This window comes from Epinephelus fuscoguttatus, linkage group LG8 (assembly GCF_011397635.1).
Source record: "Epinephelus fuscoguttatus linkage group LG8, E.fuscoguttatus.final_Chr_v1".
Lineage (NCBI taxonomy): Eukaryota > Metazoa > Chordata > Actinopteri > Perciformes > Serranidae > Epinephelus > Epinephelus fuscoguttatus.
In genome coordinates this window covers 34,321,286-34,341,827 of record NC_064759.1, presented here as the reverse complement: position 1 = coordinate 34,341,827, position 20,542 = coordinate 34,321,286, and the positions used below count along the sequence as shown (strand labels likewise).

Here is a 20,542-nt window from a genome sequence, read left to right as displayed (position 1 = left end):
TCTAACACTTGATATCTTTGTCAAATATTAGCCTTGTTGTTTCTAGCCAGCAGGGTAGCTTGTGTCATGCATGTCACGGTCAGGGTCAGTTTTAATGCTGTGTTACATGTGACCCCAATACCATTAAAATGGTGTCCAATTAAGCACCAAAATCAAAATAGATTTTTGTTTTATGTTCAGTTCAAATCTTTTTGAGTTTAGTTGAATATAATCTATTTACTATATATTTGCAGTCTAGACCAGAAGGTAAATCTTTTGCCTTAAATCTGGGGCCCCTGTTTCAATTCCCGCCAAGACCCAATTTCTCATGCTTTAATATCTTCAATGTCAATGAATCAGAGATTGTCTAAACTGACTGGCTAAAATCGCCATATTTGCTGAAAATCAACATATTTTTCACTTTTAGTTTGTAACAGTAGCCTAGTATTGAAACTCAGATTGAAGACCTGGTTTGAGCCATTTAATTTTCACACATTGTTATCAGACGGCATTTGTAACATCTCAAATTGCACCAGTCAGAAACGAGACAGAATCATGAAACTCTGCATGTGCTATATGGTAAGGTAAAGTTACTTTATTTGTACCCTTGCAATAAAAGACAAGGCGTCCTTCTTGACAACATTTTACAACCACGAATGTGGTGATCCCTCTCTTTTTAATTAAACTGGAATTCATTGTTCAATGGACACTCCTGCATGTGCGGGCAGATGTAACCTTTGACTTCCAATGTTTCAATCAATACTGTGACTCAAACATTGCTTGTTAAGAAATTGATGACTCTCAAAAAATAGAGCACTAATACAAGTAACCTACATCAAAATTGTGTGCAAATAGCTCAAGAGATTTTTAAGTAATGACATCAAAACCAAAAAATGTCACAACAGCTCCCAGTCTCCCCTATTCTTTAATAATAAGGAGAACCAAACTAAGGAGTTTTATTTTCTTTGTGGAATCACAAGCTTGTTAGCACTATACAGTACGGTAAGCCCATGCTTAGACTGATGAGATGTTGAGTTCTTCAGTCACCCTGCAGGACTAAACGTCCATGACAACAGACTGTGAACCCGGTGTTTATCACCATGGAGATGGGTCTAATTGAGGAAAGCAAGGGGAACTGAGAGATGGATAGAGGCATGATTACTGTAGGTTGTTGTAAAATTCAAGCTCATTCTACTGTTGCACTAAGGCCACTGTAGATGCTTAAAATGTGTGCTAAATGTCTTAAATGTAAGTGCTCTAGCACACAAAATTGAGTGATCAAGAATTAAAAACAGAAAGATCAGAGTTAAAGCATGAGTCAGGGTGAAAAATATGGAGGGCTGGTTAATTCAAAGACAGGAGGGAAGGAAACACCACTCACCGTGGGAGCCAGTTTTGTCCAGGAAGTTGCTGAGGTTGAACAAGGTGTTCCTAGATGCCAGGAACTGCAGGAATCTCTGCAAGAGACGACACATACACAGGGTTTGGTTTTTTGTCAGGCACTATCACAAATGCAGTAAAAAAGGCATTACAGCTTAAGTTATTTAGCAGTCTTGATGAAGACTTTGGTGGTGGTCATGTAGTTGTAAAAAAAGATTGAAGACATTATACTGTCTCAGCGGACCATGGCATCCTTTACTTAAATGCATAACAATTATCTATATATATTCATGAATTGAGAAATAACCATAGTTTATACCTCATAGCTGTGAATGAACACACTGTACCCCAGCAGTTGGGGCTTATTATATTTTCATGATCATTTTCAAACAGATGGCTCCATTTTTTTAGATAAGAAAGGGAGGTTTGTTTGATGTTCACGGCTATCTCAAAGGGGCTTTTCAGCGCTTTCAGCACTCTACCACCAACCTGTGAAAGTGCCTGTAGCAGAAAGTGGAATTAACGTAAGAGGTGTGATTCTATACCAGTCCTTTTTCCTTAGTGATTAGACAGAAATCCAGCATTAAAGGAGCAGTGCTGCAGCCTTCATGAGTGGGAGGGCGTGAATATGGATTAGACACATGGAAGGGACCAGGGAGTATAGTATAATAAAGATAAATGTGCTCTTGCTGCAGCCCTGCAAGAGCAAGCTTACTAAAGAGACACACAGACATAAAAACACACACACACACACACACACACACACACACACACACACTACTGTTTATTCAGTGACTGCATTTACACAAAACAGAGCATACTAACATGAGGGGAGGTTAAGAATGAGAAATCCTCCCTGGAGAAATGTTGAGCTACACATCACCTCCCCTCCTCCTGTTTTCTTTTCTCTTTCATTCTCTCTCCAGTCAGTGCTCTCTATCATCATCATCATCAGGGGCACAACAACAGCAAAGCACCGGCTAAAAACAAACAGGTCTCAGTAGACAGAAGGCACTAGACTAAATTACGTGACTATTCTAGCATTTGAAAAGACTTGTTGCTGCCACATTTTGACCTGTGTTGGACTACATGAGGGTCTTTAATATATGCATACCTCTGCTCAGGCATTGATTGATACAGCTTACCATGCCTTCCCTAGATTCATCATGAACTGCAAAGCCCTGACTCACCACTGTGAGCTTCACTCGCAGGTAGGATGGCCTGCTCTGGCAACCCGCAGGCACTGGTATACTTTTTATCTACAAGGCAATTCTTGGGCTGCTCCCATCCTATCTTTGTATTTATACTTCACAGAAGAGTGATGCACAGTACTGTCTGCAGTCACAAGAGTTTCATTTGTTGTCTGCACCAAATGTTTGTTCAGAGTGGGAAAATGACTTTTAGATATTCTGTCTGTGCTTAAAAATATAGTTTAGATGCATGGCTTCTTATATACTGTAGTATTGTTTGTTCTTTTGATTTATGTTTGTTAATAATCACCTGTTTGTATCTTGTGCTGCTGCCTATCTTGGCCAGGACTCCCTTTAAAAAGAGATTTTTTTTATCTGAATGGGATCTATCCTGGTTAAATAAAGGCTAAATAAAATAAAATTATTGTATGCTTTTCAAACATAATTGCATGGTTCACACACATTTACGACACTGTCCCTGTGAGCCTTTGTATTACACAGATAACAGCAGAAACAGTGTATCTGTGAAATGTGTGTGCATGTGTAAAGGGCACCACAATTTACCCTTTCCCTCTGACACCTGCTGTATCGAGGTTAACGCTATTATCTTCATATCACTAGATCTCTTCTGTTTTCCACCCAATGCATGCTGGGAAGGCAACACCCACTCCATTATTTTGAATAGAGAAAACTATGTATGGAAGGTAAATGAATGATGGCGTGGTCTGATCTCATGGTATTCCTCTTTGTTTTATCAGTCTCATCGAATACAGTTAATCTACTCCTATTGAATATTTTTTGGATGCTGTATCTCTCTCTCTCTCTCCCGTGTCATCTGTAATTCAGTGGCAGCTTGGGTTTTTTGATGGGCTATAAAGGAGCAGCTGTTTATCTCTCTGTTATCCCTCATTGCCCATTCAGAGCCTTTTCCTTTCTTCAGCTGTCAGGACATAAAATGGGTCAGGGGGTCAGCACCAGGAAGCAGAAGGCCAGTCCCTCTGCTAATTCCACAACTGCTGTTAAGGCCAAAATTTACAACTATGGAGCAAAAGCAAAAATGCAAATGGTATTGTGCAGAGGAGACCTTGGGGTGAAGTAATGCCAGTTACTCATAAAATCCAGTTTTCCCTTTTAATTCCCCTTAAAGCAGCTTTAAAGCTGCATGAATTGATATTTGGCCACTTGATAGCAGCGCAACAAGCTGTAAACACAACATTGACTCCTTCTATAATATAGCTGCAATATGTTAGCAAACAGTTGCCTGTTTACACATCCAGCAGACATGAGGTAACATTGTGTTTCTGTCCAACTGGTGAATGTAAGTCCTACATTCATTCATCTTTTTGCTCTGTTTTGGTCTCTTCCAACTCCTATGAATGTTATCTGCATCCCTAGCTGCTAAATGCTCCTCAGCTTTAGTCGCTAATTCTCATCTACCATTTGGTGCCAGGCAGGTAGCGTATCAAAACTTTAGTTTAAAATAGTCTTTTTTTTAGCCTTTATTTGACAGGACAGACAAGTGTGAAGGGGGGGGGGGGGGGGGGGGGAGTGACATGCAGCAAAGGGCCACAGGCTGGAGTTGAACCCAGGCTGCTGCAGCAACAGCCTTGTACATGGGGCGTCTGCTCTACCACTAAGCCACCGACGCCCCAAGTTTAAAACAGTCTTTGTCTGGTAGTCACACTGATGAGAGTGCAGAGAATTAACCAGTACAGGAGGGCTGTGGTCCATAAAACCAAAACAGTGAGCTGAAAGACGCTAAAATGTCCGAGGGGAACTGCAGAGGTGGGTGATAATTCTCTGTCTATGTATGTATGCATATGATATTGATCAGTATCAACTTGTTCCAGCTCTTCTCTGAAGTTTTGGTATGCTTTCAAATATTCGATTAAATTGAAATATTAAATGTCTTGTGCATTTGTTTTTTTTCTTCCACATTTACCTGAAATTTAGCCTGACACATTTGATGTCTTGAAATTTTGGGAACCCCCTCAGAACTAAAATATAGCTCTGGAGATTTTACAAGGTTAGAATATAAATTCACTTGGTTGCTGTAAATGTAAATATGATTTGAAAAAAAAAAGGCTAATCACTCATGTTGCTGTCTTTTCTTATGTTTTTATGCATTTTTGCAGATTTGAACTGAGAGACTTTCCACCTTATTTCCACCTTATTACGCTCATAACATGGCTGAATGAGCACAGATCAAAACTACAGCTTGTACTTATATGCATGAAGGGTAATCTGTGCTGCTGCTACTGCTGCTACGGTATGTTTTCTAACAGGTAAATGTGTGTCTACCTTGGGTCTTGTGTGGAAAGTCAACTGAACAGTGATGCCCTTGTCCAGCAATGCCCTACTTTACATCTGATAGCTTCCCAGTACAACCAGTCTTCTCTCTCTACTGGGGGTTACATACTACACAGCAGTGGTCAGTGGATCAGCTGGGGTAAAGTCCATTGCTCAAGAGAAGATACTCACTCACCTCCCCTGAATGCATCGGACCAGACATTAAATCAGCAACAAATATGCAAGGACCTCACCTCGTTGCCATGCACCATGAGGTGGTGTGTGGTGATCAGGGCTTTGAAAACCACCACCCAGCTGGCGTTGCCGGCCCTCTCCATCAGCGTGTCGGCCATCTGGGGGACGTTCACATTGGTCTCCTGGGTGGCCTGGATCAGGACTGAGAAGCATAGAGGAGAGGAGGAACAGGAGGTCAGATGGTAGATATTAGCAGAGGAGAGATACAGCTCAGGTACAGTGTGTGCTGACAGCCTTGTCTTCAATAAAGATAACAGATGGGTGAGAAACAACAAAGAGGAATGTACTAGCGTAAATGCGATGGTACTGGGCTTTGCTGCATTTCACGGCCGCACTCTCTTGCATCTTAATTTTTACTTAAATTCACCATGCACCTCCCTGAGTAGTGTTTCCTCAAATAAGCAATCTTATTTTAAGACATTGCCAGTTAAGTAAAGAAAATATTCTTAGCAACAAACCCTATTATCATTATTGAACACCACTTAATTGTATTAGACCAGTTAATTGTCTGACTAGCTAATTTGTTAAATGTGACAGGTTTTGCAATGTCTGTCCAAATGTGTCAATTCCTCTTATTTGACATCAGATGTCTATTTAGTGAGTAGCAGACTTATTTTTGGAGGCATGAGGAGCCAGTTTTTATTAACAGAATTGCCTCTGGAGGCTGCCATTTTCCATCTTAATGAAATGAATTTTGATTAGTGCTTCACATTATGCCACCATTGCTTGGTGTGAGTCACACTGGCTGCTGCTTTATTCCTTTCTGCAGCCAGTCAAATATCAGCACAGGCAGACTGAGAGTGGAATATTCCACAGCACAGACAGAGACAGAGAGCAGAAGGGAAGAAGAACTGCAATGCCTGTCAGACTTTTAGCTCTTTAGATCACAATCAGACACTCATTGGTGCACAGATAAGACCTGATGTAATACAGCAACATGAATTGACTTTGTAAATGTGGAACTGGAGCTGGAGCTGAGGTAGCTGGAAAAGTGCCAGTTCAACTCCTGGGCACTGCCGAGGTGCCTCTGAGCAAGGCATGGACCCCCAACTGCCTAGGGTGCCCGGCCATGGCAGCCCCCCCGCCCTGACATCTTTCCATTTAATGCATGTGTAAGTCCTGTTTGTGTATGTGTGTGTATCTCAGGCCTGTGTGTATATGACAACACAGTGAAAAAAATGAATTTCCCCTCAGGGATTAATAAACAACCGCTGTACCTAACACAGTCACTGTGATACATTCACTCATATAGCACTTAGCAATTTAACTGGTAAGTTCACCAAGAGGACTTGGTAAACTTAACATACCTTGCTAACAGGTAATAAATGAGACCACTCTGTAATTGTGTTTCCTCCCCTCTGTTCTTCAGCATCTGTCAGATGACAGTAAAGCCTGTGAAGAATTTCTATTTACTGGCAGCTATTTAAGCTGTCCTCCATGGCAAGCCTCAGGGCATATCTTCAGACACAGTCTGAGGATTGAGATACGGTAAGTCAGAGTGCATGCAGAGTGATGGACAGGGAGGGACAGAAAATATGACCGCCATCATTTTAAGAGCCTTGATTTAGCAGAGCAGGGCAGACACAAGGCAACTTCGATTGAGTCCTGTGATTCATTAATAGTGTCATATGCATCCTGCACATTTACTGCCGGCAGACAGGGAAGCAGCTGAGAGGTGTCTATTGAATTTTCCCTTCTGGCTTAATATAGACTAAATGGCAGTACATCTCACACATGAAGCAATCCATCACTAGTTAGAATGACATGGAGTAATGAGCAACGGAAAGTTTGAGAATGAAAAAGTTTTAGTTTAAAGTAAGACATGGAACAAGTTGACTGTCTCTAACAGCTCTTTTAAACAACAGTTTGTGTGTGTGTGTGTGTGTGTGTGTGTGTGTATTACTCTGCAGCCCAGTGCCCAGCTGTTTTAGAAGTTTACTTGGCTCTTTTTCAATATAAAAATATAGATTTTTGAGCTAACTTTGAAGATTTCCATCTTAGTAGCAACAAGCCGGCTTGTGGTGGAATGCCACTGACAGGGTAGGGAAATCAGAAAATATGGAAACACGAATGCATCGCTGGTTTTGGTCCTCTTTCCATGGGATTTGTTGACAATAAGAAAAATAGAGAATAACACCAGTCTTATCCTTCAAAACCTGGAGCACCTTGACAAACAGTGCTACAACCTCGACATGAGTTTTTAAAGCAACATATGACACCTAAAAGACACCAAATGATCAGTGTCCAACTACAAATACAGTGGATGAAAAACTACAACACCACAAAGCAGACAATCTCAAAAACATTACACCCAAGACAAACAGACTGTACTGACAAAGAGTGATATTTACAGTATAGGATATGTTTATTTTTAGGGCAACAGAGAAGTAAGCATCACCCTGGTTCCTTCAACAAAAAGCCAAGAGGATTTTTCTATTGGATTTTGGATTATGACAGAAAATAAGCTTTGTGGCAAACAGAAGTTCATGATACTTACACGTTTTGTTCAGCAAGATCATAAATGAACACCATTTATATGATTTTTGAAGAGTAAATGTGCCCGCAGAAGTAAAAGCCGTTTTTTTTTTCAGGACATGCTGAGGTTTCAAAATTTCCAGAACAAAACGTGAAAGTCTCTAAAGCTTGTGTTAACCACAGACCTTATTACAGGCATCTAACCAAAAACCCATTCAAAAAAAACAAAACACTGACTTTGAGACGAGGAATCCAGAAGTGCTAAAATACTGACTTGTTTCCGGGATCAAGGACTCTAAAACGGACTTGTCTATTGAAATAAAAGCTAATATATAGCAGTTTTTGCAACGGTAATTTAGTTGCTTCAAATTAATCACTTTACTTTAGGGACTGCTGTAGTTCAGAGGTAGAGTAGGTCATCCACCAATCGGAAGATCGGCGGTTTGATCCCCAGCTCCTCCAGTCTGCATGTAGAAGCATACCTTGGCGAGTAGCAGGCAGCACCCTATATGGTAGCCTCAGCCACCAGTGTGTGAATGTGACATGTAGTGTTTAAGTGCTTTGAGTGGTCAGAAAACTAGAAAAGCACTATACAAGCGCAGTCCATTTACCATTTACTTCATTATTTCATTATATCGAAACGTTGTTAGATTGCTTTAGGATTTAGTGAGCAACTTTCGCACAAAAGGGGACTCTCTTTAGTGTGGAGACGGCAAATACTGACCTGTCATTTTCATTCCAAAATGATCAAATTAAAACAACTGCCTTAAACCTGACTGTATTTCTTGGTTTTGCATGGACATGCCAAGTGAGAAGTGTTGTAAATAATTGCTTCTTGTGGTGTTTTTTGTGACTAACCAATAAATTATTTTTCTTGGTTCACAATGCGTGTTTCTACTTCCATGAATAAATCAAGTCCAACAGCCCACGGTAGATGTAGCTGGAAAAGGACTTCACGAATAATCATGCAAAAATAAAATTCAAGGTCACATTGCTTTGACAGTCATGCTACAAGTCTGCTAGCACTTTTGCTTCCCCTATCATGCTTTCATCATGCAGTAATGATTGCTGTGCATGTCCTCTTCAGTAGTAAGGCAGCGGAAACAGACACACACATATACATGCACACACACAGTGAGAGGGATAATCCCTACAGCGGTGATGAGTCAGCAGCCTGCATCATCCTTTGCTTTTCATCTCTGTCTGTCGCTCTCGCAGTCTGTCGGTCTGTCTGTCTCACTCTCTGCCTGTCTCTCTCTGTATTTCCCACACTGAGGGTCAGTGCTTTTGCCACGCTGTGAGACAAACTGCACAGCATCTACCATTTAAGATATACATACATAAATCTACTGTAAAGTACGTCCTGGTAAGAGTACAAAAAGAAAATTAGAGCTGTAATTCAAGAGAAAATGATTTTTTTTAATGATACGTTGCCAGATGGTCATTGCCTCTGCACTTACTATAAATTATTGACAAAACATTTCATTATCTCCCTATGCAATGAATCACTAATAATCCCAACAGTGAACTGGCATTAGTTGAAAATGTGCTGGATAAAGTCTTGGGAAGTAGAATCCTAATCCTGATGTACCAGAGACAGAGAAACCGGCAGAGAGAATCTGTTCTGATTGAGATGCTGAACAACAATTCAGCAGGCAACTCCTGACTCACCGTCTCCCCCACCTTCTCCCTCAATTATTCATATATGTGAGTGTGAGTAAGAAAGAGAGATAGTGGAAGGCAGCTCGATATGTGGCCCTTCCCAAGTGCTAGCACACACAGATAGTCACGCTGACTAACAATTACTTGCATGCTTGAATATTCCAAATCCTTTACGTTGCAACATACAGCAAACTGAATCACCAAAATGTTGCCAGACTTACACATCGTGATGTACACAAATTTCAAACAAACATTTCAGGCATTCTCAAAGACTGTGTGAAGACACATTTCAAAGTCAATCATGAAAGAGTACTTCAATGATTTAGTATTGAATTTTCATAAAGCTGGGGGAACTTCAAAAACACTAGATCCAAAACTCACACTCTCCTGCTTGGTTATTGCCTACAACTCCACGCACACAGTCTGTAACACAAGCTTTCTGTTTGTATGTCTTCAAGCTCAAACTGTGAAATGTTTTCACAGGCTGAGTAGTACTTTCTCGTAAACAGATCTTGATGTGTAAAATTGGTGTACTTCTCAAGCAATGGAAATGAGACAAACCCTCTTTTTATACATTGTTGGAACAACTCAGGTAAGACAAATCTCAAACATCTATATTATCCAGTTTTATGTAGGTTTAATTACTACATACAGCTGCACACATCAATGTTTTTACAGAATTTTACAATATCACTGGCAGTTTGGACATGAAGCAGAGCTGTGGAGCTCTATTTATTGACCTGTCCAAAGCTTTTGATACTGTTGACCATCTTATTTTAAAACAGAGGTCGACTAGTACTGGTATATCAGATCAGACAGTGGGCTGAATTTGTGAATTACCTCTCAGAGAGGTCTTAGTGTGTTCAGTTTAATGGGCTCACCTCTAACTGGCTCAACACTTGTAATGGTGTACCCCAGGGTTCAGTGTTAGGGCCGCTGTTCTATATCAATAGTCTTGGTCGAAACGTGGCCAATTTTCATTTTTATGCTGAGTATGTAGATATATTGTGCTGACTCACAATCACAGAGGCTGTGGCTAAATTGTAGACTGTCCGTAATGTTATCCAGATTCAGCTTTCACAACCAAATTTGGTTTTAAATTCTGATACAACTAGGGTTATGCATTTCTCAAATGCTAGGAAGAAACCCGTGAGCACCCCTGATGCTATTACTGCTCAGGGAAAGAAGCTAGAGGTTGTCACTTTTTACAAATATCTCTGTATTTGGCTTAATGACCCCCTTTCTTTTATACCTCAGGTTGATACTCTTTTTAAAGTCTTATTTCTTCTTTGAGGCCAGAAAAGACTGATTGCTGCTATGTTTTTACCGCTTCAAGATTATGGTGATTCGTTGTACATGAATGGATCTGCACATTGTTTGCACATGTTAGATACTGCATATCATAGTGCACTGAGATTTGTTACAAATTGTAAAACCCTCACTCATCACTGCACGCTTTATTCCAAGGCTGGTTCGCCATCTTTGACCTTCTGTGGAATTAGTCACTGGTATTTGTTCATTTACAAATCCATAGTGGGTAAACTCCCTTCACACATTTGTACTTTGATCTAACGGAGATCTGACAGTAGCTGTAGTCTGAGATCTCAAGACTTAGTTTTGTTGTTTGTTCCTAATACTTGGACTGAGCTGGGAATGAAAGCTTTTATGTGCTCTGCTCCTCTCACTCGGAATAACCTTCAAAAAGAGTTGAAACTACGTGAATTGGTCTCTCTGCCTGATTTTAAAGCTCTTGTGACTACAAAGGTGAGTGAATCGTTTGGTTCTTGTGTTTGTGCGTAGGTGTTCTAATATTTCTACATGCCACTATGTTTCTTTTATGTTTTTTATTGTGTGGTTGTCTGGCTGTAGCTTTTTTGTATGCTGCTGTCTTGGCCAGGTCTCCTTTGTAAAAGGGATTGTTGATCTCAACGGGACTTACCTGGTTTAATATGGGTTAAATAAATAAAACAAAATCAATTTTGTCGGGAGGCCCGAAACTACAAATGGATACTAATGCTGTGTGAGCAAATGAGCAATTGTTTTCCAAGAGGTTTACAATATCACAACTGTAATGTCATAATGTGTTAAATTTTGTGTTTATAGGTTGTTGCATTTCCTCCAAGTGGCCTATAAAACACAACTGATGTTCCTGATTTTCACATTGTTCTCATCCATCAAACTGATCTCCCTAAACTGGGTATATACTCCTGAGCTGGTCTATGGAGTCTGCAATGTTCACAGGGCATGAAATTTAATTAAAATGAATACTAAGATCAGAGCGATCAGGACTCCAAATAGCCCTGATGGATCTTCTGGGCAAGTGCAGAAAAAGCAACATGACACCTAGCTTTGATAAAAGCCTGGGGGGAATGTAGAATCATGAGAGCTGCCATGGAGAAGTGTTGGTATTGAACCACTGAAAGTAATTGCATAGTGAGTCTCTCCAGCTGTAAGAGCAGTTACTGTCACCTGGCGATTACTGCAAAAGTCACATCTACACTTAAATCTACAGAATCACAAGTGTTTAACTGCACTAGTACAGACCCCAGTCTGAAATGCTGCTTGCAGTAGCACACATACACACACTCACACAGCCTAACCACTGGCTACAGGGCTGCATTGCTGTTATATGTGATTGTGTTTAACCTCAAATTTTATTATTTTATGGATCCTAAAACCTAGAGTTGGAGGCATTGATATCATTACTGGAAAAGATTAACAGCTCCTACTTGCCTCTACAATGCAGTTTTCTATGTGGATTAATAGGTGTTTAAAATATTACCTGTAGTACCATTTACAAGACATGCAGTACTGCCAAATCCATTTTGGCTCAAAAATGTTGTAGCAGCCAAACATGAGGAGGTCTCTTGCACCGTGAACCTAGTATGATATTTCAGTCCCTCTGTGACAGCACACAGTAAATGTCCTTCATTTAAAGCCTGGGGATTTTTAGCTGTTACACAAGGTTATTTGTGACATGAGAACTACATGAGTCTGTACACATTCATAACACTATACACAGCTGCATACACGCGTGCGCGCACATCCTCCCCTGCTCTCATTTACAAGCACAGCACCTGAGCCGTCATTGTGCAGCACAGCGAGCAAAGAGAGGGGAACCATTGGCCTGACATGTTCACATCCTCAACAGTGTGCGTGCGGCTGTGAAATGAGAGGAGGGGAAAACAAGAGAAAAAGACACCTGTCTGAATGTAACGCACTTGTAAACAGGCATACACGCAAACATAAAGTGCACATCTACACAAACAGACACTCACACTCGACGCTTCCAAGTTCGACCACGTTATGAGTCGGCATTCTGTTTGACACGAACAAAATTTATGAACAAAATTTATGCACAATATGCTGCCTCATCTGTTATGCATGAAATGTCTGGTACGATTTTCCCAAGCTGAAATTGTACCATGCTACAAGCTGACACTGGGGAGAATCACTGTTTCAAAAAACAGCGATGAATTAATCCTTGAAAATATTTCCTGTGAAGCCACAGCATGTTACAGCTTAGTCTTCCACACCACAATGCCATTGTTGTCTAAAAACTATTGAAAGCACATAAAATAGATGCAGTCAGTTCATTTGTAACAATAAACATGGCCAATGGGGCTCTGCTTCTGCAATCTGTATCTCTGGAGAGCAGCTCTGTGTTGGCAGATGTCACTGAGCGTGCTCAGGGACATGGTTCCTTGTTTATGGTGCTTTTCTTGCTGCTGAGCCATGAGGAATAAAATACAGTGGTTATGTTTATTGTGATGAAGGTGTATGTCACTAAGTGCAACACTATGGCTATCGTATGTGTTTTTAATTGCTTTTAGATTAGGTCTAGCAGGGAGGGACACCATGAGCACCATTGCACGCTACACAGACAGTACCTCTTAGTGAGACAGATGCAACCTTGGTTCTGGCCTTAATATTGGATTTACTGATGATAAAATAAAGGATAAAATAATACTTGACTTATCCTTTAACAAGAGCTCTTTGACTCCCCCCGTGCCTATGTAATGTGTGTAAATAAATAGGCTACACCATACTTTGATATTGAAATTTGCGACAGTATTGTAGGGTTGACAATTGGTGCTTTCATGATTTTTGCTAAAAAAAAAAATCATCAGAAATGTGGATGTAATGACTCAGTGGGTAAATAATAGAACAGTTAGAACAGTCTGGTAAGTGAAAAAAATTACATCACTTCACTATAATACAGCCTTTTAAACTAGGAAAAGACAACACTCAACATATTATGATATCCAAAATCTAAGATGACATCTAGTCTCATATCATGATATCAATATAATATTGATATATTGCCCAGCCCTTCACCAAAGCTAGCTAGCCAAATAGCTGGGGAGCGCAGGCCATCTTTTTAATCACAGTGGTATCTATATGATGAAAGGGAAGTAGACTACTAGTGGAAACATCATGCTGCGTTTATGTAAAAACACATACATGAGCAGTACTATTGCACACAGGTCACTTGCTCCTTTGATTAGTGTATTTATTTTGAGTCAGTCCCACAGTCTCATAGTCCTTACCATATCACTCCATGCTGCCAATATGTATTCCTGTTTGATTTGATTTGACACTTGCTAAAGCTACAATGTGCAGCTGTTTTAGAAAAGTATTTAGGCTTTTTTAAAAATAAAACTATATACTTGTCACCTGTTTTCAAAGATTCTGTATCTGTCATTTAGAGCATTAATGTAGCAGCAAACCACTGTTAGCTATGTAAAGATATAGTGAAGTAATGGTGTCCTGAGCAGAAAAAAGGTCATGCTACCTCTGTGTGTGTTGTAATACGAGCTTCTCTGTGGTTTGTTGTTATAAGCCAGTCCAGCTGCATGTGCGTGTCAGTGCATGTGTGTATCCCACTGGGTAGCTCATTGCTGGTGGTTTGCACAGGACTCATACAGCAGTTGGGATGGCAGCATTGTGAAAGTGTAGCACAGTTAGCTCCATCAGCACTGCTGCCATTGTTTAGCGCTGTTTACAGAGTTAGCCACCGGCTTAGCCACCTCCATGTTGAGAACCGTGTCCACACAACCACTCTGACATTGCGTAGAGCCCCTTTAAAGATTATATCTTCAGTACTAACAAGGGAAACAACAATATTAAAGTTCTGGGCCAACACCAGTGTTTTTATATTGTTGTATTGCTGTGAAAACATAAACACATTTTTCCTTCAAGACGCTGTATTTACTCAAGTTTCTTGCCAAAAACTACTTTTTACGATTACACTGAACACATCATGAAAACGCTATAATCTATATTTGCCCAATAGTGATCGTTACTGAATAGATAATGAACACATCATAATGTAACTCAATGCAACCTCTGTGTGCTGTTAGTTCTGGACACCGGGTAGCCTCCTGTTGATTTTAACACGGCTTTGTTGTTCACAGTGTTGCATTATCAAGGCAACAATAGGGTGCATCCTGAAGCGCTGATAGTGAGTTTACTGTGTCCTTCCTTCCTGAAGGCATTCAGTGTACAATCTCTATCTTGTTTGCTATTTGGGATGACAGAATGCCGGCTGCTACCAGCCATCTCATCACACAACAGTGAGATGACAGAGCCAAACAGTCACTGTTGTCTCCATGTACCTGCTCAATAATTTCAGTTTGTGGCCATTAGTTTTTCAGCCCTGCTTTTTAGCCTGCACAAAATTGATGTGACACAATAGAAAATCATTGGCCGATAAATCAGTGCATCCCTAGTAGCAACCGATAAGCTCGGAGCTGAGTGCCACAGAGAGGGTAGAGAGAGCAGGAGGTATTGGTAGTTTTGGTGATTATATTCATGGGACCCTTTGACAATAAGAAAATTATTGAATAATGACAGCCTTATCCTGTAATGTGCCCCTTCAGCAGGTTGCCCAGTGGGCTTTTACAGATCCAGATCCTTACTCTCACATTTTCTGACTCATGTGCCCTATTGACCTACACAGTGTCAGATAACTGTCACTGTAGACCACATCAGGATCAGGATGCCCTGCAGCGTCTGCCACACCCAACACACAACTGACAGGACTCCGATTTCAAACAGCACCCTTTAACATATCAATAACTGTAAGTGATATCAAAGCCACTGTGTGTGAGTACAACTGAAGGCAATCTGCCGAGCACGCATGCACCGCAGGACACACTGAAGCGTAAACGCCAGCCTGCACGACACACATTCAACATCCTCCTCATATTTTTTATAGGTGGATTTTTACAAATGTACCAATAAGCATCAAAGGGGGCATGCCAAGGTGGTTTCCTAGGCAACAAGCTCTCATATTGGCAATGGCATCAAGGATGCAGTAAAATTCTTTTCAAATTATATTCACAGGTGCAAACTCACACAGCAGCAAACTGATAGGGGTCATCCAGCAAAAGCAAGATGCGTGAGTCCTAACAGCCTGAAAGATTCGATGCTTAAGTCACAGAACTTCTGAATAATACCTTTCACATACCTGCCATGCTGGGCATTCGTTATTTTCTGTATCTTTTCTCATATTTCATACAGATTGCTGAATAGGTGACTCATAAACAAGAGGAGCGGTGTATTCAGTAAGCGTTTCATCCATGGAAGAGTGTGGCGCATAACACAAGCCACGCTGCATGAGTGATGCCTCGTTGAGCTACACATGAACGGACCATGAAAGCACAGGGTTTATTTATAGCGCCTCTCACCCTCAAGCAACCAACAGGGGGAGAAAAAAAATACCCAGAATGCACTCTGTCCCAGCGTAGCATAGCACCAATGTGGTGTGGCAGCCAAACAAAGAGGAAGCCATTGGGATCCATACTGTGGAAGCTGGAAGTGACATCTGAGGAAAAGGCTGGCGTCCCACACAATGCTGCTGCTGCTGCTGGTGGACGCAGATAGCAGCACTGTCTTCATACAGACACGCCGGCTATCAGTGACATTTCGCTCAGCTATTGGTGGAGATGTGGTGTGTTTACTGTGATGCGGCTCATGGGAAGAAAATCCCATGTTCATTCAGTTTGTGTTGTCCGTTGCGTCCGATGCGAAATAAAAGTTTCATTTTTCATAACACTTGAGGTAGATATCAAGGACGTTCTTCTCTTTCATTCCACTGGACTAACGCATCAATAAATATGACTGATATCAAAGCTGTGTGCATGAGTAGCCCAACTGAGGGCAACCCAGAGAGCATCCATGCACCACAGAAGACCTCAGCAAACCTTCAAAACGCACTCTCAAACTCTTTATATATTTTAAAACAGGTTTTCAGATGTACCAATAATGGAGAAACACCAAGGTGGATTTTATTGGAATTTGAAGATCCTCACACTCACAAGTTCACATCAGTGAGTTTCACCTGTTACGTACAAATATTTCAAATGCAAGCTACAGATTTGTGGATGTATTTTTCCCCTCTGAGGCAGTCACTCCAATTATTTCCGTAAAAGGGTATGAAAATACTGTATATATATATTCTAAATAGAACAAAATTTTGTTTCTAGAGCTGCAGCAGTAATTTTTACAACAGCAAAGTCACTGTGTATATCATATTCCTGACATCAAAATACAACTTAAAGTTTAGTTTTTATCAGTCCTTCTGTCCTCTGTTCTGCTCTCTTTTCGCTGATGTGATTCACTGCTTGCAGGTAACGTTATCAGGTTATCAAAATAGCTATGGAAACACAATTTGCAATAAATCACTTTGCCATCTCTCACATTAATGGAGCTTGGTGTTGCTAGCTTAACTAAGGGAGACAGGAAAGTTTGGCAAAACTTGACTGGGATCAGGCAGTAAGCTATGGACCTTAGCTTGTATGAGGCTGGTGACCCCAAGAAATACACTGGACTTTGACGCCAATTTTAGTAGTGGCCACACAGTGTAGGTTATTTACACCATGATGTGATGCCCTGTGGCCCAAAAAGACTTTTTCTCATACACCAACATGGCAAAAAAGACGTGTAAATCAATGGATACATTTTTCTGAGCATCACAACCCCTACAGAATAGCTTCTTTCACTATCAGAATTTGATCCTATGGGTCCAATAACATTAGGAAAGTTTAGAAGTTAGTTGAGTGCTGAAGCAGAAGTAGCCGGCTCAGCTGGCTCGGTCTAGATTGTCACTGTTCTATTGGCCACACAGTGCAAAAGCAATGAAGATCATCAGGGTAATTTTATACACAGTGGCTTCATACACCACTGAGCAAGTTTAATCAGGACGAATGATTATTAGCTTGATCAGCTAACAGCTGTTTGTTACATGTATGGTGGCATTCTGTCTCAAAGCTTGCTCTATATGGTGAAGAGTAGGCTAAGCAACTGACAAAGGTGGTCCATGCTAGTGTCCAGTGGCCAAGGTGTTAGCTTGCTCTGTTGGACTGTTAAGCTAGTCAGAAGAGAAGCTTTCTAAGTAAAGCTTCAGGTAAGAACCAAACGTCTGAAAACAATGTGTGCAATGCGTCTTTCTTTGCTGAGGATACAGGTGTTTCTGCAGACGACACCCTTTCTTTGTCTGTTCACTCATGGTGGCTATCACTTCCTCCTTGCTTGTCATTTAACAAAGCACCAAGACATTTGATAAATCTTTTCTCCCGGGGAATAGATCTGCTTCTGCTGGCTGTGTTCACTGATCAGTCTTCCTCTAATTACTCTAATCGTCCTTCTTGCCCTGAGCTCCAATGTACACTAACGATCTTCTCAGACAAAAAAAACAACCAACCAAAACAGCCAATATATCTTCTGCCTGCGCCTCACCTAACATCTTTTCCTGTGCTCATCCATTTCATCCTCCCTAGCTTTCTTTATCCCTTGTTAGCTGTTCACCTCCCAAGGCTTTGTATCCTCCCTGTCTGAATAGTAAATCTCTAGCTTGTGGCTTCTATATTTCTGTTGTGCAGGTTCTGCTCCCAGGAAAGAAACAGATATCCACCCTGTATGCTGAACCACACAATGCAGCCAAGACAATGTTTTTCTATTTTGCTTCTTTGTCTGACAGGGAAATTTGTGTGGGTGCTAAGACACGTCTGTCATATAAGCTGAAGAAGCACAGATGGGGGGGAACAACTCTGCTACAGAACTATTAAATCAACCATGCCCTTGTGATGAATGTTTTTTGCATATTTTCAGCACCATATGTTTCTGAGAATTGTAGTGGTGGTAGCCTATAAAAGGTCATTTCCCCTCTATTCAACTCAACCCGTTAAAGGGCAAATTAGAACTGTCACTCTGGGTTACATCCAAGCCTGATTGGGGCCAGCTCCACTCAATAGAAATCTGATCAACTTTAACTCACAACATCCAAACCGAGCTGTCAGCTTATCTGATGGTGTTATTGGAATAACCTCCTGAGAACCTACTAAAAAGGTTAAAAACTATCAAAACAAATCCCAAACAAATTCCTAGAGCTGCACATTCAGGTGCACAGAAGAATACAGCTTGAGTTGAGATAGTCCCAGGGGTGTCTATTGTTTGCATGAGTGCGTAATCCAATAATCTAGGAAGTCAAAAAGCGCTTAACCATGCCGCAGGTTAATATCTGAGGCTCTGTAAAAATCTCTCTCGTTGACTACCATTATGACATCAACACTGTGGGAAATGGGTACCCTGGATATAACCAGTGCTGTGTGGGAAACACATGGATAAGTATGTGTGTCAGCTTTGTCAGAAAGCATCTGCATGCTTCTTGAAATTTGCAGAGGGAAGACAATAAAGCGAAATGAAAACCATCATTAAACAGTTTGCTAAAACATGACTGACCCAGTGTTGGGCAAGTGCCAGTTAATCTACGTTAAAATAAAGTTTCACTTTTAGAGCATTAGAACATGAAAACGTCCTGCAAATAACACCTGACATCAGTATGTCACTCTCTCTGTCTCCTCTGTTCCTTCTTAATACTATTCTCTGTCTCTCTGGCTCTTTTCTTGCCCCCTGTTGCGTCTATTTCTCTAGTGTCCACTAAATATTTACAGTTTATGGAGAAGACACATGAGAGTCGTGTCAAGAAGTGCGATGTAGCCAGTCAGAGGCAGAGTAGGGTGGGTCTTGCCAAGAAAAGCCAATAGTGAAAGCAGCAAGCAGAATAAACTGAAGGATTACTGTGTGTTGTCATGAGGAAGCTTCCCGTGTCTACATGTCTTGGTGAGTTGCAGGCATCAGTCACATTACTTTCCCTTTGTTTTATTATCCTTACTTTTATCCAAACCTCTGCAGAAAAAAAACAGGCCGCTGCACTTCAGGGCTTTTCCTGTGAAAAAGAGCTTGTAACTTTTGTGGACGCTACAACACAACTTGGTCAATTAATCAACTTCACTACTGAAAACTCAGAGTGATGTTACCACCACATCACATCACTGAAGAATGTAGTTAAGTAAGTAATTATGTTACTTGTAGTGACACTACTGCCCAACAGTGGGCTGACCATTGTCCAAACAGCATGGCAGGTCTGTCTTTGAGTTTCTCCAAATAACATGAGCAGACCTGTCCGACTCCTTATTGTATTGGGTTAAGTTTACCCTAACTGATCCAGCCAACGATACCCAGGTTAGGGTAACAGTTGACAAACACATCGGGCAGTCCTCATTCTAAAGTCTTTTCTCTTGTTGTGTTAAAATATCTGGTTTAAAAATACAGACAAGTAGTTAAAGATCTTTGGATCACCAACAGTTGAGAATGATGACATTTTGACTGGCTCATAAAGCTTTAGCTTCAGTCTTGTAGCACAATATCATGTAGGCCTATGTGGTCGTCAGCTTGATCTCTGAGAGGGTCCAGAGAAACTGAATTGAATCAAGTGCATATCGAAGACACCTTTCACAATATTCTAATTTTAAAATGAGTAAGCAGGAAACATTAAAAAGTCAGTGGGAGACATTATTTTTAACCAACTAATGGCGCTAACACTAGCCTAATTAGCGAGCTAGCACCAGCTGTTAAAATGTGCCGGCCAAAGTTGTTATTTCAGGCTGCTAAATCAAAGAGTGCTGGCTAGAAATGAGAAGCCTGCCTTTGTCTACCTCTGTCTGAAATCAAGAATTCACAGTTTTAAAAATGTTTTTGTCATATTATTGTGAGTGAGTGGTAGGCCTGAATCTAACACTGTTATTATCACTGTACAGAGCAGAGTGTAAAAAGAGTGGAAAGCCTGACAGGCACAGTTACAGTACAGAGCAGGGTGGACCTCACAGCGGACAGTCAATTTCTAAATCCAACAGTGACTTTATCACTAAATGAAGACCAAAGATTTGTTTGGGACCTCATACAGCCCTCCAGCTCAATTGGATAGTCCACAAATAGATTGTTTTTACTTCTTACAGCACTTTGAGAGA

The 20,542-nt window shown here is 40.8% G+C and overlaps 1 protein-coding gene across 1 annotated transcript in view; it reads right to left on the bottom strand.

Moving 5' to 3' along the window:
• Nucleotides 1–20,542, bottom strand: part of snap91a (synaptosome associated protein 91a) — a 66,302-nt gene that overhangs the window by 33,337 nt on the left and 12,423 nt on the right. The window contains exons 2-3 of the mRNA XM_049582811.1: nucleotides 5,093–5,235; nucleotides 1,361–1,436 (exon numbers count right to left, since the gene is read on the bottom strand). Coding sequence (XP_049438768.1) covers nucleotides 1,361–1,436; nucleotides 5,093–5,235 — 219 coding nt within the window. The remainder of the gene's footprint in view (nucleotides 1–1,360; nucleotides 1,437–5,092; nucleotides 5,236–20,542) is intronic.